Raw genomic sequence first — 19604 nt, forward strand, 5'->3', positions numbered from 1 at the left:
CCCATGGGTTGCACTATCCGGGCCGGGCGATTCCGAGCTGACCGAGCCCGTTTGAAAATATCCGGCCCGCTTCAGTCAAGCCGGATCCAGTATTTAATTTCCATTAATTAGGAGGAAATCAAACCATCCAGAAAAAAAGGGCAAACGGGTAACTTCACAACATCTTCCAGTCCGTACAGCTCCACGGCATTTCATTCTTCTGTCAAACTTCCTTTGTATTGCCGGAAATTGACCAATCGCAAGGCCCACTTGGTTCGCTATAAGAAAATTCCAGCTCTTGCGAATCCCACGCTTGATGACAAATTAATGTTTTGAATTCTCTCCTCCCTCCCAATTTTTCTCTTTTTTCTCCTCATATCTGAATTTCAACTAACCAAAAAAAACAGATTTTGTTTGTCTCCTCATATCTGAATCTCAGCATACGTAGAAAAGGGGAGGAGACGAAGATATATACATATATATGTATATGTCTGTGTGTGAAAAATACACGCAGTATATAGATATTATAGATATTTTGTAGAGAGTATAGAGGAGAAGAGAGGGGAAATGGGGTTGCAGCGAAATGGGGATGTGGGTGGGAAGTGGAACACTTACAGGAGGATGGATTCAGAGGATGAAGAGGAGGATTCTCAGTTGTCTAATGGCGAAGAACAACGAAGAAAACAACAGATGGGTGTTAAAATTAACAATGGCGAGACCACCAAATTTGTGTTTGCTTGCGCCATATTTGCCTCTCTTAATTCTGTGCTCCTTGGCTATGGTTGGTATTTTCTTTTGTCCTGAAATCCCATTGTTTTTCTTCTTCATTTTATTTTGTAGGACGGTTATAGGACATGATCTCTTTGGTCTTTGTTTGATCTCTTAAGTGAAAGATTACCCATTTTGTTTATCAAGTCGGTTCTTAATCCAGGTTTGGAATCCAAATTGGTAGTTGGTTCAAGATATGAAAAATGCGCATTATGAGATGGATTTTTCATTTTTATGCATTAGTGAGATGGGGAATTTAAATTTTGATCAGAAACTTAGAGAGAGAATGGAGGAGATAGTGTGCTTAATTAAGGAATAGTTTCTTGTGTTTCAATTTAGGAGGTTGATTACATTTTAGTTGTAACATGAGCTTAGAGGTTAATGATATGGGTTTATTCCATTCAAACATTATGATCATGGTGGTGCTGTTGGAATTAATTTACTACCCTGCATCATAGTTTAAGACAGTGCTTGTGGTCCATTGGGCTGCAAATATTAGTACACTCTCTTATTTATTTTCCTGCTAGAAACTTTATAAGAACAAGATATAAGATGAATTCCGGATCTGATCATAGAAAGTATTTGTTGTTTTCTTTTTCTGTTCTTGGTTAGTTGCAGTAGTCAGTTTTTCTGATCAATTCTGTGTTTCAAATATCACAGATGTGGGTGTAATGAGTGGAGCTATTATATTCATTCAAGAGGATTTAAATATATCAGAGGTACAAGAAGAGGTTCTTGTTGGGATCTTAAGCATAATTTCTCTTTTAGGTAGTTTAGCTGGAGGAAAAACATCAGATGCTGTTGGTAGAAAATGGACAATAGCCTTTGCTGCCATTATTTTTCAGTCAGGTGCTGTTATAATGTCTCTTGCACCTTCATTTGGAATTCTGATGATAGGCAGGCTCTTGGCTGGCATTGGGATAGGCTTCGGGGTTATGATTGCTCCTGTATATATTGTTGAGATATCACCCTCGAATGATAGAGGATCTCTTACATCCTTTCCTGAGATCTTTACAAATCTAGGAATCCTTCTGGGCTACATCTCAAACTATGCTTTCTCCGGACTGCCCGCACATATAAACTGGAGAATCATGCTTGGTGTTGGTATTATTCCTTCAATATTTCTGGGATTTGCTTTATGTGTGATTCCCGAATCTCCAAGGTGGTTGGTGATGCAGAACAGGATTGAAGAAGCAAGAATTGTGCTTTCAAAGATAAACGAGAACGAAAGAGAAGCGGAGGAAAGACTAGCCGAAATACAAGTAGCTGCTGGAGACTATAGTTCCGAGAAGCATGAAACGAAAGCTGTGTGGCATGAAATTCTAAATCCTTCTCCTCCAGTTAGACGAATGCTTATTGCTGGTTGTGGAATCCAATGTTTCCAACAGATTACTGGTATCGATGCAACTGTATATTATAGTCCTACAATCTTCAAAAACGCAGGGATCAAAGGCAATACTCAGCTTCTTGCTGCAACAGTTGCTGTAGGCTTCACCAAAACTACATTTATCTTGACAGCAATATTCCTGATTGACAAACTGGGTAGAAAGCCCTTGCTTTATGTAAGCACAATTGGGATGACTATAAGCTTGTTATGTCTAAGTCTTACTCTATTTTTTCTGGGAAATGGGTATCTTGGAATTGGATTAGCAATCTTATCAGTTTGTGCAAATGTAGCATTTTTTTCTGTAGGAATTGGTCCTGTTTGTTGGGTTTTGTCATCTGAAATCTTTCCTCTGAGACTCCGGGCTCAAGCATCTGCTCTTGGAGCAGTAGGTAGTAGGGTGAGCAGTGGGGTTGTTGCTATGTCATTCCTCTCAGTCTCGCATGCAATCACAGTTGGAGGAACCTTCTTTGTCTTCTCCATGATTTCAGCTATTTCCATTGCTTTTGTCCACTTTTGTGTTCCGGAAACGAAAGGGAAGTCCTTGGAACAAATAGAACTGGTGTTTCAAGCTCATGATCATGGAGAATGGCAGATAACATTACCTGAGATTGAACTGAACGATGTGGAGCATCTGATCGAAAACTAAAACAGGTAGAATTCTTGGTTGCCAGACAACCATTCTTAGTCATCAAAACTAGCTTCGGTAATGGGATTTATTCCCATCTGTTGTAAATTTTGTATCAATATAGGCAAATGATTCATTAAAAAAATATAGTTGGCGTCATGCCTTGGTGATATATATATATATATATATATATATATATATATATATATGTTATAACTATACATATAGTCAGACAAGCTACTAAACCAAAGGAAAATGAACATTCTCATGGAGTTTCTTGGGGAATTCACAAGGAATTTTGCGTTCCCTCTTGTATCTGTAGCATGTATATTTTTCTTCTGCAAATCATTGGCAACTGTTATAGATGAAACATGAACATGTAATATATCTTTTGTTCCAAATAAAAATTATGAACTGGAAAGTTTCTTGTTTTATGATTATATACTATTAATTACGGCAATAAGTATACAATAATTCATATTATTTGTTGTTCTCTAACTTGACAAATAGGTTATATTGCTAAAAAGGAACTATATCTAGATCCAGAGCTCTTGAGGAAAGTGTCCTTCTGCCCTGGAAATAAGATTTAAGTGCCAGAAAAACCTTGACCTTTTACTCTTTTTCTAATTTAGTTTTTGATCTTCAATTTTTTCAGTTAAGTCTCTAACTTTGTTTTTTTTTTTCAAGATTAGTGACTCGGTTTTTACAACGAAACCTTTTATTTAACTTATAAGTTTTTATTATTCATTAATTAAAAATAAATTAATTAAATTAAAAAATATTTCTTTTAAATATAAATGTGCATTTTCATATAAAAATAAAAAAATCAAACCAGACTGAATTGTTCAATCTGAATTAAATTAAATCGAATATTATTTGGTCGAATCCTCAATTTTCATGCCAAAACATTAAAAAAAAATTAGATCAATCCAAATTTTTATTTTATTTTATTTTTATCTATTTTTAATTAATAAATTTTGAAGAAAAAAAAACATTTTTATTCTGAAAAAACTAAAAAATGTTGATTTGAATAAAACTTAAAATAATTTAACTTTGATCATACCCTCACTCTTAATCAATCATTAGCCTTATCCGGTTCAGTTTGATTCAATTTGATTTCGAACGAATAAATACCTTTACTTTTAATTTTTAATTTTTAATATTTTTTGTCATATAATAATAATATACGTTACTTTAAAGTCGTTTTATTTTTTTAACAAAAAGGAAAGAATTTTTTTTCTGATTGATTATACGATATAAATATGTATGTATGATGTGAATGTAAATATAAATAGTAGGTAAAGAAGCACAAGTAGTACATATATACCTCATTTATTTTGGCCTAATTCATTAAGAAATGAATTGATGAACAATAAGATATTGAAAGCGAAAAGGCATATTACTCACATGTCATGGGGTAGGACTCCCACCATACATATAATACAAGTCATAAAATTCCAAACTTTATATTCCTTTAAAACATTAATCTTCAATGCCCCCACAGCAATTTTAACTAAATTTATATAAATTCTATATCTTATATTTTCAATTTCATTAATTAAAATTATATACATTGAATATATCTATCTATACATATATCATTTAGTTTCAATTGAATTAATCCACACCATATTATTTGAAAGGAAATTTATTTTGGTGGTGACACCAATTGTAAAATTTATAAAGTTTGCAAACAAAATTTGACTTTAAATTATTGTAAATTATAAATATACTTGTATTAATTAAAGTAGTTGACACCCATTTTTCCTCTACCAAATTTAATCTACTATGCATCATTTTTTTTAGGGTTAACATCCATGTTAAGTACGTTGATTTCGTTTTTTTATAAGTGAATTTTAATTTAACGATGCTCAATTTGTTAGTAGTGTATAATTTAAACTTTTATGTCGAGCTTGAGAATTATATTTTTTTAGTAAAATTTTTTTGAAATCAAACCCTAATTTTTTTGTAATCCGTCGTTGCTACAACAAATTATTTTCTTACTATTACTAGTTGTTAGAGCATAAATTTAAATGATATATTGATATCACATAAGTCTTATAATTAATTATCATAAATTATTGGGTAAAATTTATATTTAATAAATGCGTTCGTTTCGAAAATATCGAAATTTATTATGAGTTTTACTTCTAAAATCAATATTTGTTATACGTATTAATTATAGTATATTAAATTGACAAAAATTTATAAAATAAGGGTAAATTAATCATCAAAGATGCGTGTAAAATACCATTCTTAAAAAACTTTCTTCGTAACGTAAAATTTAAATTTCAAGTACAAAGTCCAAAAGTTATATTTTTTTTTATAATTATATGTTAAATGTACAAAATCTTATCCAATAACAATTCAAGCGTTAAAATTAAAAGAATATTTTATTCACTAAGAATACAATGCTAAACTAACTAAACCTCAAGTGAGGGTTAGATGGATCACCAAAATTGAATGTGATAACATACCTTCCTAAAACCCATGAAATTGGAATGAGAGATATCAAATTGCAAGTTTTGAAAATAAAGGGTTTAAAGTGTATGTAGTAACTCTTGATTTTGATTGTGTGTCCAAAAACAATGATGCAGAAACTTGGTATAATGGTTTGAAGACAGCAAGTGTTGATCTTGGAGAAGTTTCTCTTGGCCAGAACCCATCTAATTTGCTTAGACTCAATCTGTTATACAAATTTGGTATTGTGTTTTCTAGACACAGACACAGATGTTGTTATATATAAACATCCACACATACCCACCATCCCATAACATCAATTCATGAACTGACTTCTTAGTTTCATTATATAAAACAATTCTTAAGGATATTCAAACACTATATGGAAACGTTTATTTGTTCCTGTTGATCATTGTATATTTCAGAATGCATTCTATTTAGAATGATTTCAAAAGAAATTAGGAGATTGTATTACTGTGTGTCCTCGTTACAAAATCGTATTATAAGATCTTGCAAGCAGATTTACAAGTACTATAACCCAAATTTTTTATACTAGCCAACAAGAGATTCATGAGCTCAGCTGCTGCATACCCACAAACATATACATATAGCAGCAAAATTTCTGAGAGAAGGAATGATCAACTCTTGTATGACTTTATTGAATACTTACAATTTACAAACTAGATCCTGAAGAATTACAGAATATGCAACAATCTGATATTATATGATCAATTATGCTGCCTTTTTCAATTCTAAGTTCCCTACTCTGTCTGTTCCATAGATGAACAGCAAAGCTTTGGCGACGAATGTTCACGAGCTTATTCTGCAACCACTTCGATTGATCACTATCGTTTCCAGGACCTCGAAAAAGGCTCTGAATCCGAGTCCAATCTACCGGATAAAATGCGTGTGGAGGCAAGATAGTGAAGTTAAACCCAGGTTTCTCATTGATTCTAGCAACAACCCTAGACACCAAATAGGGACCATTGTGACCCCATTTGTTTCCATTGAAAGTAAGAGCAAATTCTTGAATGAAATTGAAGAGTAATGGGTGTTTCTTGTCAAAGATCAAGACAGCATTATTCAATCTGCTCCAATTCTTTTTTTCAGCATCCATGGCTTGTGCTCCTATTACATTACTCAGATTAGAGAAACTCTTTAGTATGACTACATCTGTGTCTAGATACACCCCACCGAATTTGTATAACAATGAGAGTCTAAGCAAATTAGAGAGGTTTTGACCAAGAGAAACTTCTCCAGGATCAATAATGCCTCTCTTCAACCCATCAAACCATGTTTCTGCATTAGTTTTTTGGAATATATAATCAAAGTCAGGAGTTACTGCAATCACCTTAAACCCTTTTTTCAAAAACGGTTTCAGAATCAAACTTCCCCTTTTGGAATCAAGTGAGGCTGACACCATAACCAAGCAAGCATCTGGGTGTGACTTGAACAGACTCTCAACAGCAAGCAATTCTCTACCACTAAATGACTCAATTGAAGATATCCAAGTCATGAAAAACCTCAACTTACAGGAAGAATTATCCAAGAACTCCTCCACTTTTGCTGAAAAATGCTTTGATTTAGCTTCGAATTTCAGAACACTAGAAACGGGTCTCCTTTTCTCCAATCTTTTTGGGTTAAACACCGACGAACTGTTGGTGGGTGTCCTTGAAATCTCTGGTTTTTCCAAAAGGGGCAAATGGGTCTTCAAGATCGCAGGTGGGCTCTCCTCTTTCACCGCATACATCACAGAAGAAGACGAAGACGACTGTGATGATTCTCGCTCCGGCAAGAAATTGGCGGGCTCCGGCGAGGATTTGGCGGGAAAAGAGGGTTTAACGCAGAACACAGAGAATCCATTGTAGGTTAAGAGAAGAACAAGGAAAAGAGCAAAGATTGAAGTGGGTAAGCAGAAAATAAATGCAAGAACCGATCTTTTTATGTCCTGCATACAGTCAAGAAAAGCGCGGTACTGTTGATAAAGCTTGGTTATTTGGTTCATGATGGTTTTTTAAAAATGGTATCTTTTGTCTTTGGAAATTGTTCCTTTGTCGTCTAGTTAATAAGAACCAGAGATATTTGCAGAAGAAATATTAATGATCAGGACTGAGGAGGAAGAAGAGAAGAAGACTTTAATGGCGGAGGCGGTAAAACACCAAAAGAAAAGTTTGTTACTATCCTGTTTGGTAACAAGGAAAATCCAAAAGAAGATAGAAACTGTCAGAGAAAGTGGGTTTCACCTCGCAGTCCACTTTCATGGGAGATGAAAAGAGAGTTTTTTTCTTTTCTGAATTCTGGGTGCTTAACGATCTTAAAAACCCAAAATTTGCCTTCTGATTTTTCTCAAATCTTTGATTAGTTTGTATTTCGTGCGCATAAATACACACACCCACTTATGTGTATATGTTTTCTAATTAAATAATTTTGTGAAGACTAATTCGGTAAAAGAAAATTAGGGTGCTTGTCTTGTTTAGGAAAGAGTTGATTTGTAATTCTTTTGCCTAATTAAAATCATTCATATTTCTACTTGTATTTATTTTATAATAAATTATTATCATAAATGTGTAATTTATTGTGGAAGAAGTTACCCTAAAATTTAGTTCTTGTTTTTAATTGAATTTATTTTCAATCTCTTCACTATATAAAGTCAAAAGCTTTCCTAAAAAAATTTTCAAAAAAAAAAAAAAAAAAAATCCTCCAAAAAGGAGGATTCAAAAGTTTGAGATTATTTTCCATATATATATATAACGTATAAGAATGAAATCATTTAAAATTATGGTATTTTAGCTGATTTAATTATAAATTCTTTTTTTCCCAACTCAAAATTTAGAATTATTATGGGATTTTTAAGATTGTGATTAATTTTAATTTAGACAAATATTTTCTATATTTTACAAGTTTTTTATCTAGAATTTTCTTCTCTAATCATTATACTCATTAGTATTTGGTCACCCTCATTTGGTTTGACTTATTTCTTAAATTTATAAGCACGTAAAATTATAATTCAAAAGTTTATATATATATATATATACACGTATAACTTTAAAAAATAATTAATAATATATTTATTTTTCAAAGAAAGAAACATAAAGTATTAAAGATTCCCAAAATCACACATTAGAAGATGGACTAAAAAATCATAAGTCTCTTCTAAATAAGTAATTGATGATTCAACTACTTTTTCAATTAATAATTGAAATTTTTATCCTTTAAATAGGCACTAACATTGTGCCATTTTAAATATGTACTAACCATTATAAGAGAATTAATTATTTATATCATCATACATGATGATAATTATAAAATAAATTATTTAAAATTTCTTTACGGTCGCTAACAAATTGTGTATAAAATATTAATTCAAATAAGTTTTTTTTTTCAATTTTTTTTTAAGTAAAAAAATGTTTTTTTCTTTTAATTTTAATAATACGATCAAATTTAAATAATATATGATAGAAATAAAATATCATCTTTAAATTATTAAAGAAATAAAATGAATATCATTAATATATTATTACTATATTAAATAATAAACGAATTTCAGTCCGACGGATTTTAATCTACCAATCGGGAGATTATAACTAAGAGGATTCTTTTTATTCAAACTCAATTAGCCTAACTCATTGTGATCTCTACTTACACTAAGTTTACACATAAAATCCGTAGTGTTAACACATAATTAGAAAAAGAGTAAAGGCTTTGGATTTGTTGAAGGGTATTATTGGAAATTCATTATTTTTAATGTTTGATGTAACGATCCAGAACTTAAAAGAAAATAAATTATAAATCGATTGCGGAAGCAAAATAATAGCGTTAGGATTTACATTTCTTACATAATAATTCAGAATACCCAATAGGGATACGGAAATAACCTTTATAAAAGACAACGAAAAATCAAAGAAATAACTGGAAAGTAAACAATTGCTCATTCTATTCGCAACCTTCTTGTGAATCGGGATCTGAATCTCGGTCCTCTTAATCTGAAATAGTTAATGAAAGAGTGAGCTGTACTAGCGCAGTAAGAATGTCACACTACTCACTGATACAGAAATGAAGGTTGATAAAAATCATAAAAATAACTAATAGAGCTCTTAATTTAAGTAAATTTATTTACATAAATAAAATCATTTACCGCATAATTACCATAGCGAGATTTTAAAAAACTGACTTATAGAGGCAATAATATAATCAATATTATAATCTCATATTCAAACATTCGGAACAATAAGTTTCTCTTTTATCTGCCTACTGGTATCCATGGGGGTCCATAGGAACTCTTCTACGTGTGAACCTTTATTCAACATTTTTCATTAACCAGCCGTCTCCATAACCCATCCGGTATGAGTACCAAAAAATTACCATCCCTCAATACCCCGTCCGGTATGAGGGTGAAACAAACCGTCCTCATACTCTGTCTGATATGAGTGTCAAATTACCAATCCTCGATACCCCGTCTGGTATAAGGCAACATTCATAATAGGGTTTCCTATGTACCCGATTCGTTCACCATCTACCAAGATATCCAGTAAGATTATCATTCATCCATTTACTTAATTAAGTAATTTTCCATTTACATTTAATTTTGTAATCACACAAAACAAACAATACATGCATCAAGAAAACACAACCGAATCATCTTACAAATTCCAATGTATTATCATACATTCAAAACTGTAGAATCAAACAATCAGTCAAAATATGACAACAGTAATAAATAACTGATTCTGTCTCCATTAGTAACCTATAATTTGTAACGGCCCCGGAAATTTAAAATGGAATGTACATTAAAAATATCAAATGCAGAACCGAAGTCAAAAATTCGATTAACATCCCTTACACTAAAACCAAAAACGTGCTCACAATATAAAAGATCAAACTACCTAAAGGAGAAACTTGAAAGTAAAAGCTACGAGTATGACTATGGAGTCTTTAGGCGTCCCCTTCGTCGTCCTCCTGCGGAACCGGCTCGGGAACAATGTCTTCCTGATCTGAAATGATTAAATAAGAAATGAGTTACACTAGCCCAGTAAAGACATCACGATGTCACACCGTCACGGAGGTAAAGGTGGGTAGAAAACACAAAAAGACCAATGGAGCATAATTTACAACAAATCCTTTTATCAATAATAAAACCTTTACCATTCGCTTACCTCGGTGAAATTCATAAAACAATATACGAAAGCAATAACATCATCATCATCATGAAATCATATATAAACTGTATAACATAATACTTATCAAGCCTTTCGTAATTCAATCGTTACACAATATATTTTCCTCATTTACCAGCCCACTAGTATCCATGGGGATCCATAGGGGTCCCGCTACCCGTTAACCATTAACGCTTGAAATCATATTCCAGGGTCGTCCCCATACCCCGTCCGGTATGGGCACCAAAACTATAAACCTCATTACCCCGTCCGGTATGAGGGTGAAACGGGCCATCCCCATACCCCGTCCGGTATGGGCGCCAAAACACATAAGATCTCCATACTCCGTCCGGTATGGGAGACCACAATCCCGGTAGGGTTCCCTACGGACCCGGTCCGTCCACCATCTCCTAAGATATCTAGTCAGGCTGACCACATTATACGATTACCCATTTACATAATCTTTCATTCTCTTTTTCCTCAGTCAGCATCATCAATCCACATATAAACAAACAAAACGGTAATTTACGCCAAACAGACAACATACAGCATCAATATCCCAGTCATTCAATCCATAATCAATAAAACAGTAAAATGTGCACACGAAATTATAAAATAAAAACATCAAATCTCATACTGCATTTAAAACTGTAAAATATGCCAAATAACAGTTAACCGACAAACACACTAGACTCGGGCTCCATTAGCGACCTTAAGCAATTTCACACATTCGTTGATTCATGAAATGCCATTTTATCATTTATTGAACTTTAATACCGTGATAGAAAATAGGGTGAGGGGTCCTTACTCGTTTCGGGGTCCGAACACGGCTTCACAGTGCGCCTACAGACTGTCCCTAATTTTCCCTGAATTTTTTCCGGGGAACTGAAACGCACTACTGGCACCTGCATGTGTTCCAAAAAAATTCCAAATTAGGCCCAGGGCCCCTTTCGGCCAATATCGCAATTCTGGCATGGCGACTTCGCCGTGCTCCGGCGACGGTGCCGCCGCTTGCGGCAGCGATTCGCCTCGGTTTGGCCGTTTTCGGCCGAATTCGGCCACACTTGCATCGATCCTTGCGATTAAACAACTCTAGGGCCCTCGGGGGGCCAAAAAAATTACAGAAAACAGAAGCTTACCTGCGGCGGTGCTCTCGGGTGCGGCGGCTCTCCGGTGAAGTTCGTGTTTTGGTGATTCGGCTCCGATCAACCTGTAGAGAAAAGAATTGTGATCACGGTGATATAAAAATTGCATTAAACGGAGGCCGGGACGGGCCTCATCGGAGGCAAAAACTGAGGAGGGGCGCGGCGGTGCCGCTGGGTTTCGGTCGTGTTTTCCGGCCGTTTAGCTGGGATTTTGGCTCCGATTTGGCCATAGGGAAAATCAGCGTGGAAAAACGAGTCGGGGGTAAGAAATTTACCTCGATCGGCGGTCGAAAATCCCTCCGGTGCGGCGGCGGGTGGCGGCGGCCGGCTTCTGGTTCGTCTTCTCCGGCCAGGGCAGGCGGCTAGGGTTTTGTGGTCTGGTGTGGGGGTCTTATTTATACCCTTTTGCCTTTTGATCTCAGCCGTCCATTTTGATTTAATCTGGGCCGTCCGTTTTTGATTGAATCTGGGCCGTCCGTGCGATTGCATCTGGGCCGTCCGATCGCGCATACGCGGATCGCCAGCGTGGTCCGTCCCGGATCGACGTGGTCTTGCCACGTGGCAGGTCCCAGTTGGCCGGGACTGCTGACTGGGTCTGCTGACGTAGCCCTTTTTTTTTCTTTTTCTTCTCTTCTTCTTCAATTTCCCGGGCGCTACATAATAATTATTGATATTTTCTAAATTACGCAAAATACTGTATTATTTATAATTAAACTTCAATTCCATAATAGGGAATAAGGTGAGAGATTCTTATTCGAATCGGTGTTTGAAATACTAAACTTTCAGCTGCGCCTACTGGCGGTCTCCGGGTTCCATGAATTTCATTTCAAAGATTAAAATATGCTCTAAATACTTAGAAATACCCCCAAAAAACTCAAAATTGGTGTTAGAAACTATTTTCAGCCAATTTCAGAATTCCAGCATGGCGGCATCCCCGTGTTCCAGTGATGGCACCGCCACCTGTGATGGTGGTTTACCTCAGGCTGGCCGTTTTCAGTCAATTTCTGTCGATTTCGGCCAATTTTGTACTCATCCCTACGAGAAAATACGTTAAAGAGTCTCGGTTGGTCGAAAGAAATCGAAAAACATAGGCTTACCGACGACATATTTTTTTGGTGCGACGGCTTCGCCGATTCACCTTCGCAGTTGGATGTTTTTTCTTCGGTCAACTTGTGAGAAACAGAATGGTGAATACAATAATGAAAAAATTGTATAAAACGGGAATCGGAAAGGGTCTCATCGAAGGTAATTTTTTATTCTTTTCGCAGCGGCACCGCCGGGCTTTAACCCCGATTTTTGACTCATCAGCCGGTTCTTTTACTCTGATTTGGCCATGAGAGTATTTGAAATTAAATTTCGAGCGAATAAAATTTTTTTTACCTCTTTTAGCGGTCGGAGGTGGCTACGGCACGGTAATGAACGGCGATCGGCTCTCTCTCCCCGCGATTGGTTCTTCTTCTCTGGCGAGGGGCTTGCGACGATCAGCTCTCTCTCCCAACAATTAGTTATTTTTATCCGACGGGGGGCTGACGACTAATGTTAGCATTCGATGTGAAGTGAAATATTTATATCCGTCTCCCTTTAATAGGGATCGTCTATCACGTTTGATCTCGACTGTCCGATCACATTTAAATAGGAAGTGAATATAAACTGTTTATCGCGATTTGATCCGGACCGTATGATCGTGTAACAGCTCCGGAAATTCATAATGGAATGTATATTAAAAATATCAAATGCGGAAGCGAAGTCAAAAATTCGATTAACATCCCTTACACTAAAACCAAAAACGTGCTCACAATATAAAAGATTAAACTACCTAAAGGAGAAACTTGAAAGTAAAAGCTACGAATATGACTATGGAGTCTTTAGGCGTCCCCTTCGTCGTCCTCCTGCGGAACCGGCTCGGGAACAATGTCTTCCTGATCTGAAATGATTAAATAAGGAATGAGCTACACTAGCCCAATAAGGACATCACGATATCTCACCGTCACGGAGGTAAAGGTGGGTAGAAAACACAAAAAGACCAATGGAGCATAATTTACAACAAAACCTTTTATCAATAATAAAACCTTTACCATTCACTTACCCGGTGAAATTCATAAGACAATATACGAAAACTATAACATCATTATCATCATGAAATCATGTATAAACTATATAACGTAATACTTATCAAGCCTTTCGAAATTCAATCGTTACACAATATATTTTTCCTCATTTACCAGCCCACTAGTATCCATGGGGATCCATAAGGGTCCCGCTACCCGTTAAGCCTTAACACTTGAAATCATATTACAGGGCCGTCCCCATACCCCGTCCGGTATGGGCGCCAAAACCATAAACCTCATTACCCCGTCCGATATGAGGGTGAAACGGGCCGTCCCCATACCTCGTCCAGTATGGGCGCCAAAATACATAAGATCTTCATACCCCGTCCGGTATGGGAGACCACAATCCCGGTAGGGTTCCCTACGGACCCGGTCCGTCCACTATCTCCCAGGATATCTAGTCAGACTGACCACATTATACAATTACCCATTTACATAATCTTTCATTCCCCTTTTCCTCAGTCAGCATTATCAATACACATACAAACAAGCAATACGATAATTTATGGCAAACAGACAACATATAGTATCAATATCTCAATCATTCAATCCATAGTCAGTAAAATAGTAAAATATGCACACGAAACTATAAAATGAAAAACATCAAACCTCATGCTGCATTTAAAACTGTAAAATAGGCCAAATAACAGTTAACCGACAAACACACTAGACTCGAGCTCCATTAGCGACCTTAAGCAATTTCACACATTCGTTGATTCATGAAATACCGTTTTATCATTTATTGAACTTTAAGACCGTGATAGGAAATAGGGTGAGGAGTCCTTACACGTTTCGGGGTCCGAACACGGCTTCACAGTGCGCCTACAGGCTGTCCCCAAATTTCCCTGAATTTTTCCCGGGGAACTGAAACGCACTACTGGTACCTGCACGTGTTCCAAAAAATCCCAAATTAGGCCCAGGGCCCCTTTCGGCCAATATCGCAACTCTGGCACAGCAGCTCCGCCGTGCTCCGGCGACGGCGCCGCCGCTTGCGGCGGCGGTTCGCCTCGGGTTGGCCGTTTCCAGCCGAATTCGGCCACACTCACATTGGTTCCTGTGATAAAACAACCCTACGGCCCTCGGGGGGCCGAAAATTTACGGAAAACCGAAGCTTACCGGCGGCGGTGCTCTCGGGTGCGGTGGCTCTCCGGTGAAGTTCGTGTTTTGGTGATTCGGCTCCGATCAACCTGTAGAGAAAAGAATGGTGATCACGGTGAAATAAAAATTGCATTAAACGGAGGCCGGGAAGGGCCTTATCGGAGGCAAGAATCGAGGAGCTTTCGGCCGTGTTTTCCTGCCGTTTGGCCGAGATTTTGGCTCTGATTTGGCCACTGGGGAAATCAGCGTGGAAAAACGAGTCGGGGGTATGAAATTTACCTCGATCGGCGGTCGAAAATCCCTCCGGTGCGGCGGCGGGTGGCGGCGGCCGGTTTCTGGTTCGTCTTCTCCGGCGAGGGCAGGCGGCTAGGGTTTGGGGTCTGGTGTGGGGGTCTTATTTATACCCTTTTGCCTTTTGATCTCAGCCGTCCATTTTGATTTAATCTGGGCCGTCCGTGCGATTAAATCTGGGCCGTACGTGCGCGCGATTGATCTGGGCCGTCCGATCGCGCGCACTCGGATCGCCAACGTGGCCCGTCCACGGTCGACGTGGTTTTGCCACGTAGCAGGTCCTGGTTGGCCAGGACTGCTGACTGGGTCTGCTGACGTGGCTGCTGACGTGGCGCGCGCCTCTTTTTTTTTTAATTTTCTCGGGCGCTACAGATCGCTTTTAAAGAGAAAATGAATCTAAACAGTTCGTCACATTTGATCGCGACCGTTCGATCGTGCCTGAAGAGGGAACGGATCCGGATGTCTACGTGCGCACGAACAAATTTGGATTGTTTGATCGCGGGCACGCGGATCGCTAGCGTGGCACCGCGTAAGCAAGCCTTGCTATGTGGCGCGCTCCGGTTCATGGAGACCGCTGACTGGTCAGTCATATGTGGTACATTTTTCTTAAATTGCGTTTTAACCTTTAGTTTCTGATTTTTCTTTTAAAAACACCAACATAATCTAAATTTTCACACTTTTTTTTTTAAAATTGTTTTCAATTTCATCATCTACCTATTTTTTTTCTAATTTTTTATATTAAATAAAAATTTATAAATTAAAAAATTAAATTTTATACATTAATTTTAAATATTTAGAATTAATTCCAGGTATTACATTTGATGGGACTTTCATATAATTATTTCATAAGGTTTATAAATACGAATATGTATTTTATAAAAAAACAAAATTAACTAAAACAAAAGTAATAAATAAAAAATGATAAAACATTACTTTTAAGGTACTATATTTATTACATAAGAATATGTATTTTGTAAAATAAATAAATTAAAATATAAATTTATATATACTTATAAATAATTATTCTTAATGTAGAATATTTGTGTATTTAAGATACTCATAAAATATGTAATATTAATTTAAAATAATAATAAAGTAAATTTTAAATAAAAATTTTAATAATTATATATTTAAGTATATGTACTTTTTTCAAATTTTCATGTAAATATATCACACATGTCTTAATATTTTATTTGTTAATTTAATTTAATATGTGAATTATTTTCATATATATTTTAAAATAATTATAAATAATTTGCATGACAACAACGTGACTTTAATCTTCCAAAACTACTAATATAATTTATTTCTTAAAATGCAGATATTTTTCTATATATTATTATTATTATTATTATTTATAAAAACAAAATTTTGTTAATGAATAAAATTACAAACCAAGTTTAATTAAAACGACAGAGTGATTTCACCGACCAGTGCCCGTGAATTTAGAGATGGACCAGATCCAGCACAGCTTCGTCAACGTACGAGGACTCAACATCCATGTAGCAGAAATCGGGTCAGGTCAGTTTTACTCTACTCTCGATCTTCAGCCGTTGATCTCGATCGCCAATCATCCGTTTTTCCCTTCTCGTGATCATCAGGTACTCAGGTGGTGGTGTTCTTGCACGGATTTCCCGAGATATGGTACTCCTGGCGGCACCAGATGATCTCTTTGGCGAAAGCCGGGTTCCGGGCAATTGCGCCCGATTACAGGGGTTACGGGTTGTCGGATCGGCCCGAGGAACCGGAGAAGACAACGTTTGGCGACCTCGTCAGTGACCTTCTGGCCATCCTCGATCACTTCGGGTTTAATAAGGTATCAATGTCTTTGCGATCCTGTTTGGCTGATGTAATTTTCATCGAGTATATAAACTTTTAGTAAAAACCAAAATTACTTTTTAAAAATTACACATTGTAATAGATTGTTAAAAAACAGATTTACCAAAAGCGTTTTGAATTTTACCGATTTGATTATAAAAGTATTTTCACAACACAAAGATTAAAACCAAAACTTAGCCAAACACACTCAAAGTTATGGTGTATGTAACTGTTATGAAAATTTTTCTAAGTGTTTGGATAGGATGCAGGTGTTTTTGGCTGCAAAAGACTTTGGAGTGAGGCCTGCTTCAATCTTTGCTCTTGTTCACCCTGAGAGGGTGTCTGGTATTGTGACAATAGGAGTCCCAATGGTGTCTCCAAGTGTCCCTGACTACAAGAAAATCCTCCCTCAAGGCTCCTACATACTAAGATGGCAGGTATTTATTAACTCCTCCCTTCGTTTTCAAAATTGTTCATAATAACCAACCATCTCGGTCATAAAGTTGTAGATTTGAGTCAGATTATATGTCCGATGTTTATCTTAAAAGATTGTTATGTGATTGATATGAGAGATCGTTGTATAATTGGTATTGTTATTATTGGTGTACACATACCCGTATGATACTGAAAAAAAATGTTTACGACAAATTTCAGTTTGACCCCTTGTGTTTTGAGGTTTTTTTATTTAAAACCTTGTGAGTTTTTCTTTAGCTACTCACTATTTCGTGATTCAGTTTTGTGTCAAATTATTTAACCAGTACGTTGTTTAATTCTTTTTAACTTTTCAAAGGTTATGAGACAGTGAATTTGAATCAAGTTTGAACAGAAAATAGTGAATTGTAAAAAAATAATTACAAGGTTTTAAATTGAAAAATCTCTACCCACAACAAGGGGTCAAAGTGAAATTTACCCAAATGTTTATTATTAATTACAATAATTGAAGATGAATAATATATATATATATATATGGGTAGTTTCTAGGTGATTTTGAATCAGTTTTATTTGGCAAACAATGCTTATATGTGTCCGATATGGTGCCAAATTCATATACAAGGAAGCTGGAAGAGCAGAAGCTGATTTTGGACGGTTTGATACTAAAACAGTAATTAGGAAAATCTACATTCTCTTCTCAAGGAGCGAAATACCAACAGCTGGTCCAAATGAAGAGATCATGGACTTGGTTGATGAATCTACTCCTCTCCCTCCTTGGTTCACAGACCAAGATCTTACAACATATGCTGATTTGTATACCAAATCTGGTTTTCAAACTGCATTACAAGTCCCCTACAGGTACTAATTGCCTCGCTTTTAGCTTTCTCGAGAGATTGTTAAATGATCTAGGAATAGAGATAAGTTAAGAGAATCTTGTTTCCATAATGTCTTTACACAAGTTTGAAACAATTTATTTATAATTCCAGAGCATCATGTACTATTATGATGTCCAGTTGCATACGAGATATAGACTATGGTTTATGGATTATTGGGTATCAGTTGGGTGATGACTAGGTCTGTTAGAGATGAAATCCGAGCATGGAAGGGTATAAGTGGTCGGAGGAAACATGTGGACTTCATCCTACTCACCATTTTTTGGGTGGTTTAGAAGGAGAGGAATAAAAGAGCTTTTGAGATGGTAGATGATGATGATAATTTTGATGGGGTTAAAATTTTTTGTTTCATACTCTTAGTTTTTCAATTTTTGGTTATCCTCTTTATTTAATGGAGGATTTAAGGAACCTTATTGACATCTTGGAAAATATATAAATATTTTGTATACGGATTAACACCCATTAGTGCTTGTTAATCAATGATATATATTTTATTTTTTAGTTAAAAAAACTCATTTCTAATTCGGGAGCACTTGTGCAAGTTTGATGTTCGGTAAATCGTGAGCAACTGGATGATAACATTTCCTGGTATTGTTTTGCTAGGGCATTGAGTGAAGATTTCGGCATAAAAGAGATGATAGTTAAAGTTCCAGCCCTCTTGATCCAGGGTGGCAAAGACTATTCTGTCCAGTTTCCAGGGAGGGAGGAGTACATAAAAAGTGGGAAAGTGAAGGAGTTCATGTCTGATTTGGAGATCATTAATCTTCCTCTGGGAACTCATTTTGTTCAGGAGCAATTACCTGATGAAGTTAATCAAGCCATTCACAATTTTCTCCACAAACACATTCCATGATGATAGCTGGAAATCTAAAAGTTCAAAAAAAGAAGCCTCTTTTGAACTTTGTGGTAATTAGTTTGATTTTTCAAGTTACCATAGTTGATCTTTTGTTGAATCATATGTATCTACAAGACCCAGAAATCTTAAAGATTAGATCTTTGATGGGTGCTCCATAATTAAGTACATATCTATCTATATTGTTGTAGTTTTGATTTTATTTCAGATGGGAATTTATGTTAGTTGATGAAACTTAAAAGGGTGGAGATGACATGATATGGTGGAATTTTCTGAAGTTCTATTTTATCCTCTTCACCTAATTTTTAATATTTTATTTAGACAAGAAAGCTCTATAAATATTTGACTAAGTATTTGCATTCAAAAATATTTGTCTCGTTAGTATTTGGTTTTAGGTCGAGTAGGACCTACGTGTTCTTAAAGTAAACCAACGCTAAATAATCTTCGAAAATGTTAGACATTGATTGAGTTTATCATTTAATAGTAGTAAATAATATATACATATTAAAGAATTAAAATTTTATAATTGAATAAAAATCATGACATTACTTTATTTATTTACAACAGCGGTATTTTTTATTATTTTAGTTATTA

The 19604-nt window shown here is 35.8% G+C and overlaps 3 protein-coding genes across 3 annotated transcripts; 2 read left to right on the forward strand and 1 right to left on the reverse strand.

The window, feature by feature from the left end:
- The first annotated feature begins 139 nt into the window (after positions 1–139).
- Positions 140–3180, forward strand: LOC110814032 (putative polyol transporter 4). The gene is made up of 2 exons (XM_022041350.2): positions 140–760; positions 1408–3180. Exons 1-2 carry the CDS (start codon positions 547–549, stop codon positions 2778–2780), a joined length of 1587 nt encoding a protein of 528 aa, XP_021897042.1. The 5' UTR covers positions 140–546; the 3' UTR covers positions 2781–3180.
- Positions 3181–5854: 2674 nt separating this feature from the next.
- On the reverse strand, positions 5855–7620 carry LOC110814024 (alpha 1,4-glycosyltransferase family protein). The gene has a single exon (XM_022041337.2). It carries the CDS (start codon positions 7222–7224, stop codon positions 5893–5895), a length of 1332 nt encoding a protein of 443 aa, XP_021897029.1. The 5' UTR covers positions 7225–7620; the 3' UTR covers positions 5855–5892.
- An 8756-nt stretch (positions 7621–16376) lies between these two features.
- On the forward strand, positions 16377–19287 carry LOC110814052 (epoxide hydrolase 2-like). The gene is made up of 5 exons (XM_022041372.2): positions 16377–16535; positions 16616–16830; positions 17102–17269; positions 17887–18122; positions 18761–19287. The coding sequence occupies exons 1-5, from the start codon at positions 16466–16468 to the stop codon at positions 19008–19010; spliced, it is 939 nt and encodes a 312-aa protein (XP_021897064.1). The 5' UTR covers positions 16377–16465; the 3' UTR covers positions 19011–19287.
- Positions 19288–19604: the final 317 nt, after the last annotated feature.

This window comes from Carica papaya, chromosome 7, assembly GCF_054855325.1.
Source record: "Carica papaya isolate Zhongbai chromosome 7, ASM5485532v1, whole genome shotgun sequence".
Classification (NCBI taxonomy): Eukaryota; Viridiplantae; Streptophyta; class Magnoliopsida; order Brassicales; family Caricaceae; genus Carica; species Carica papaya.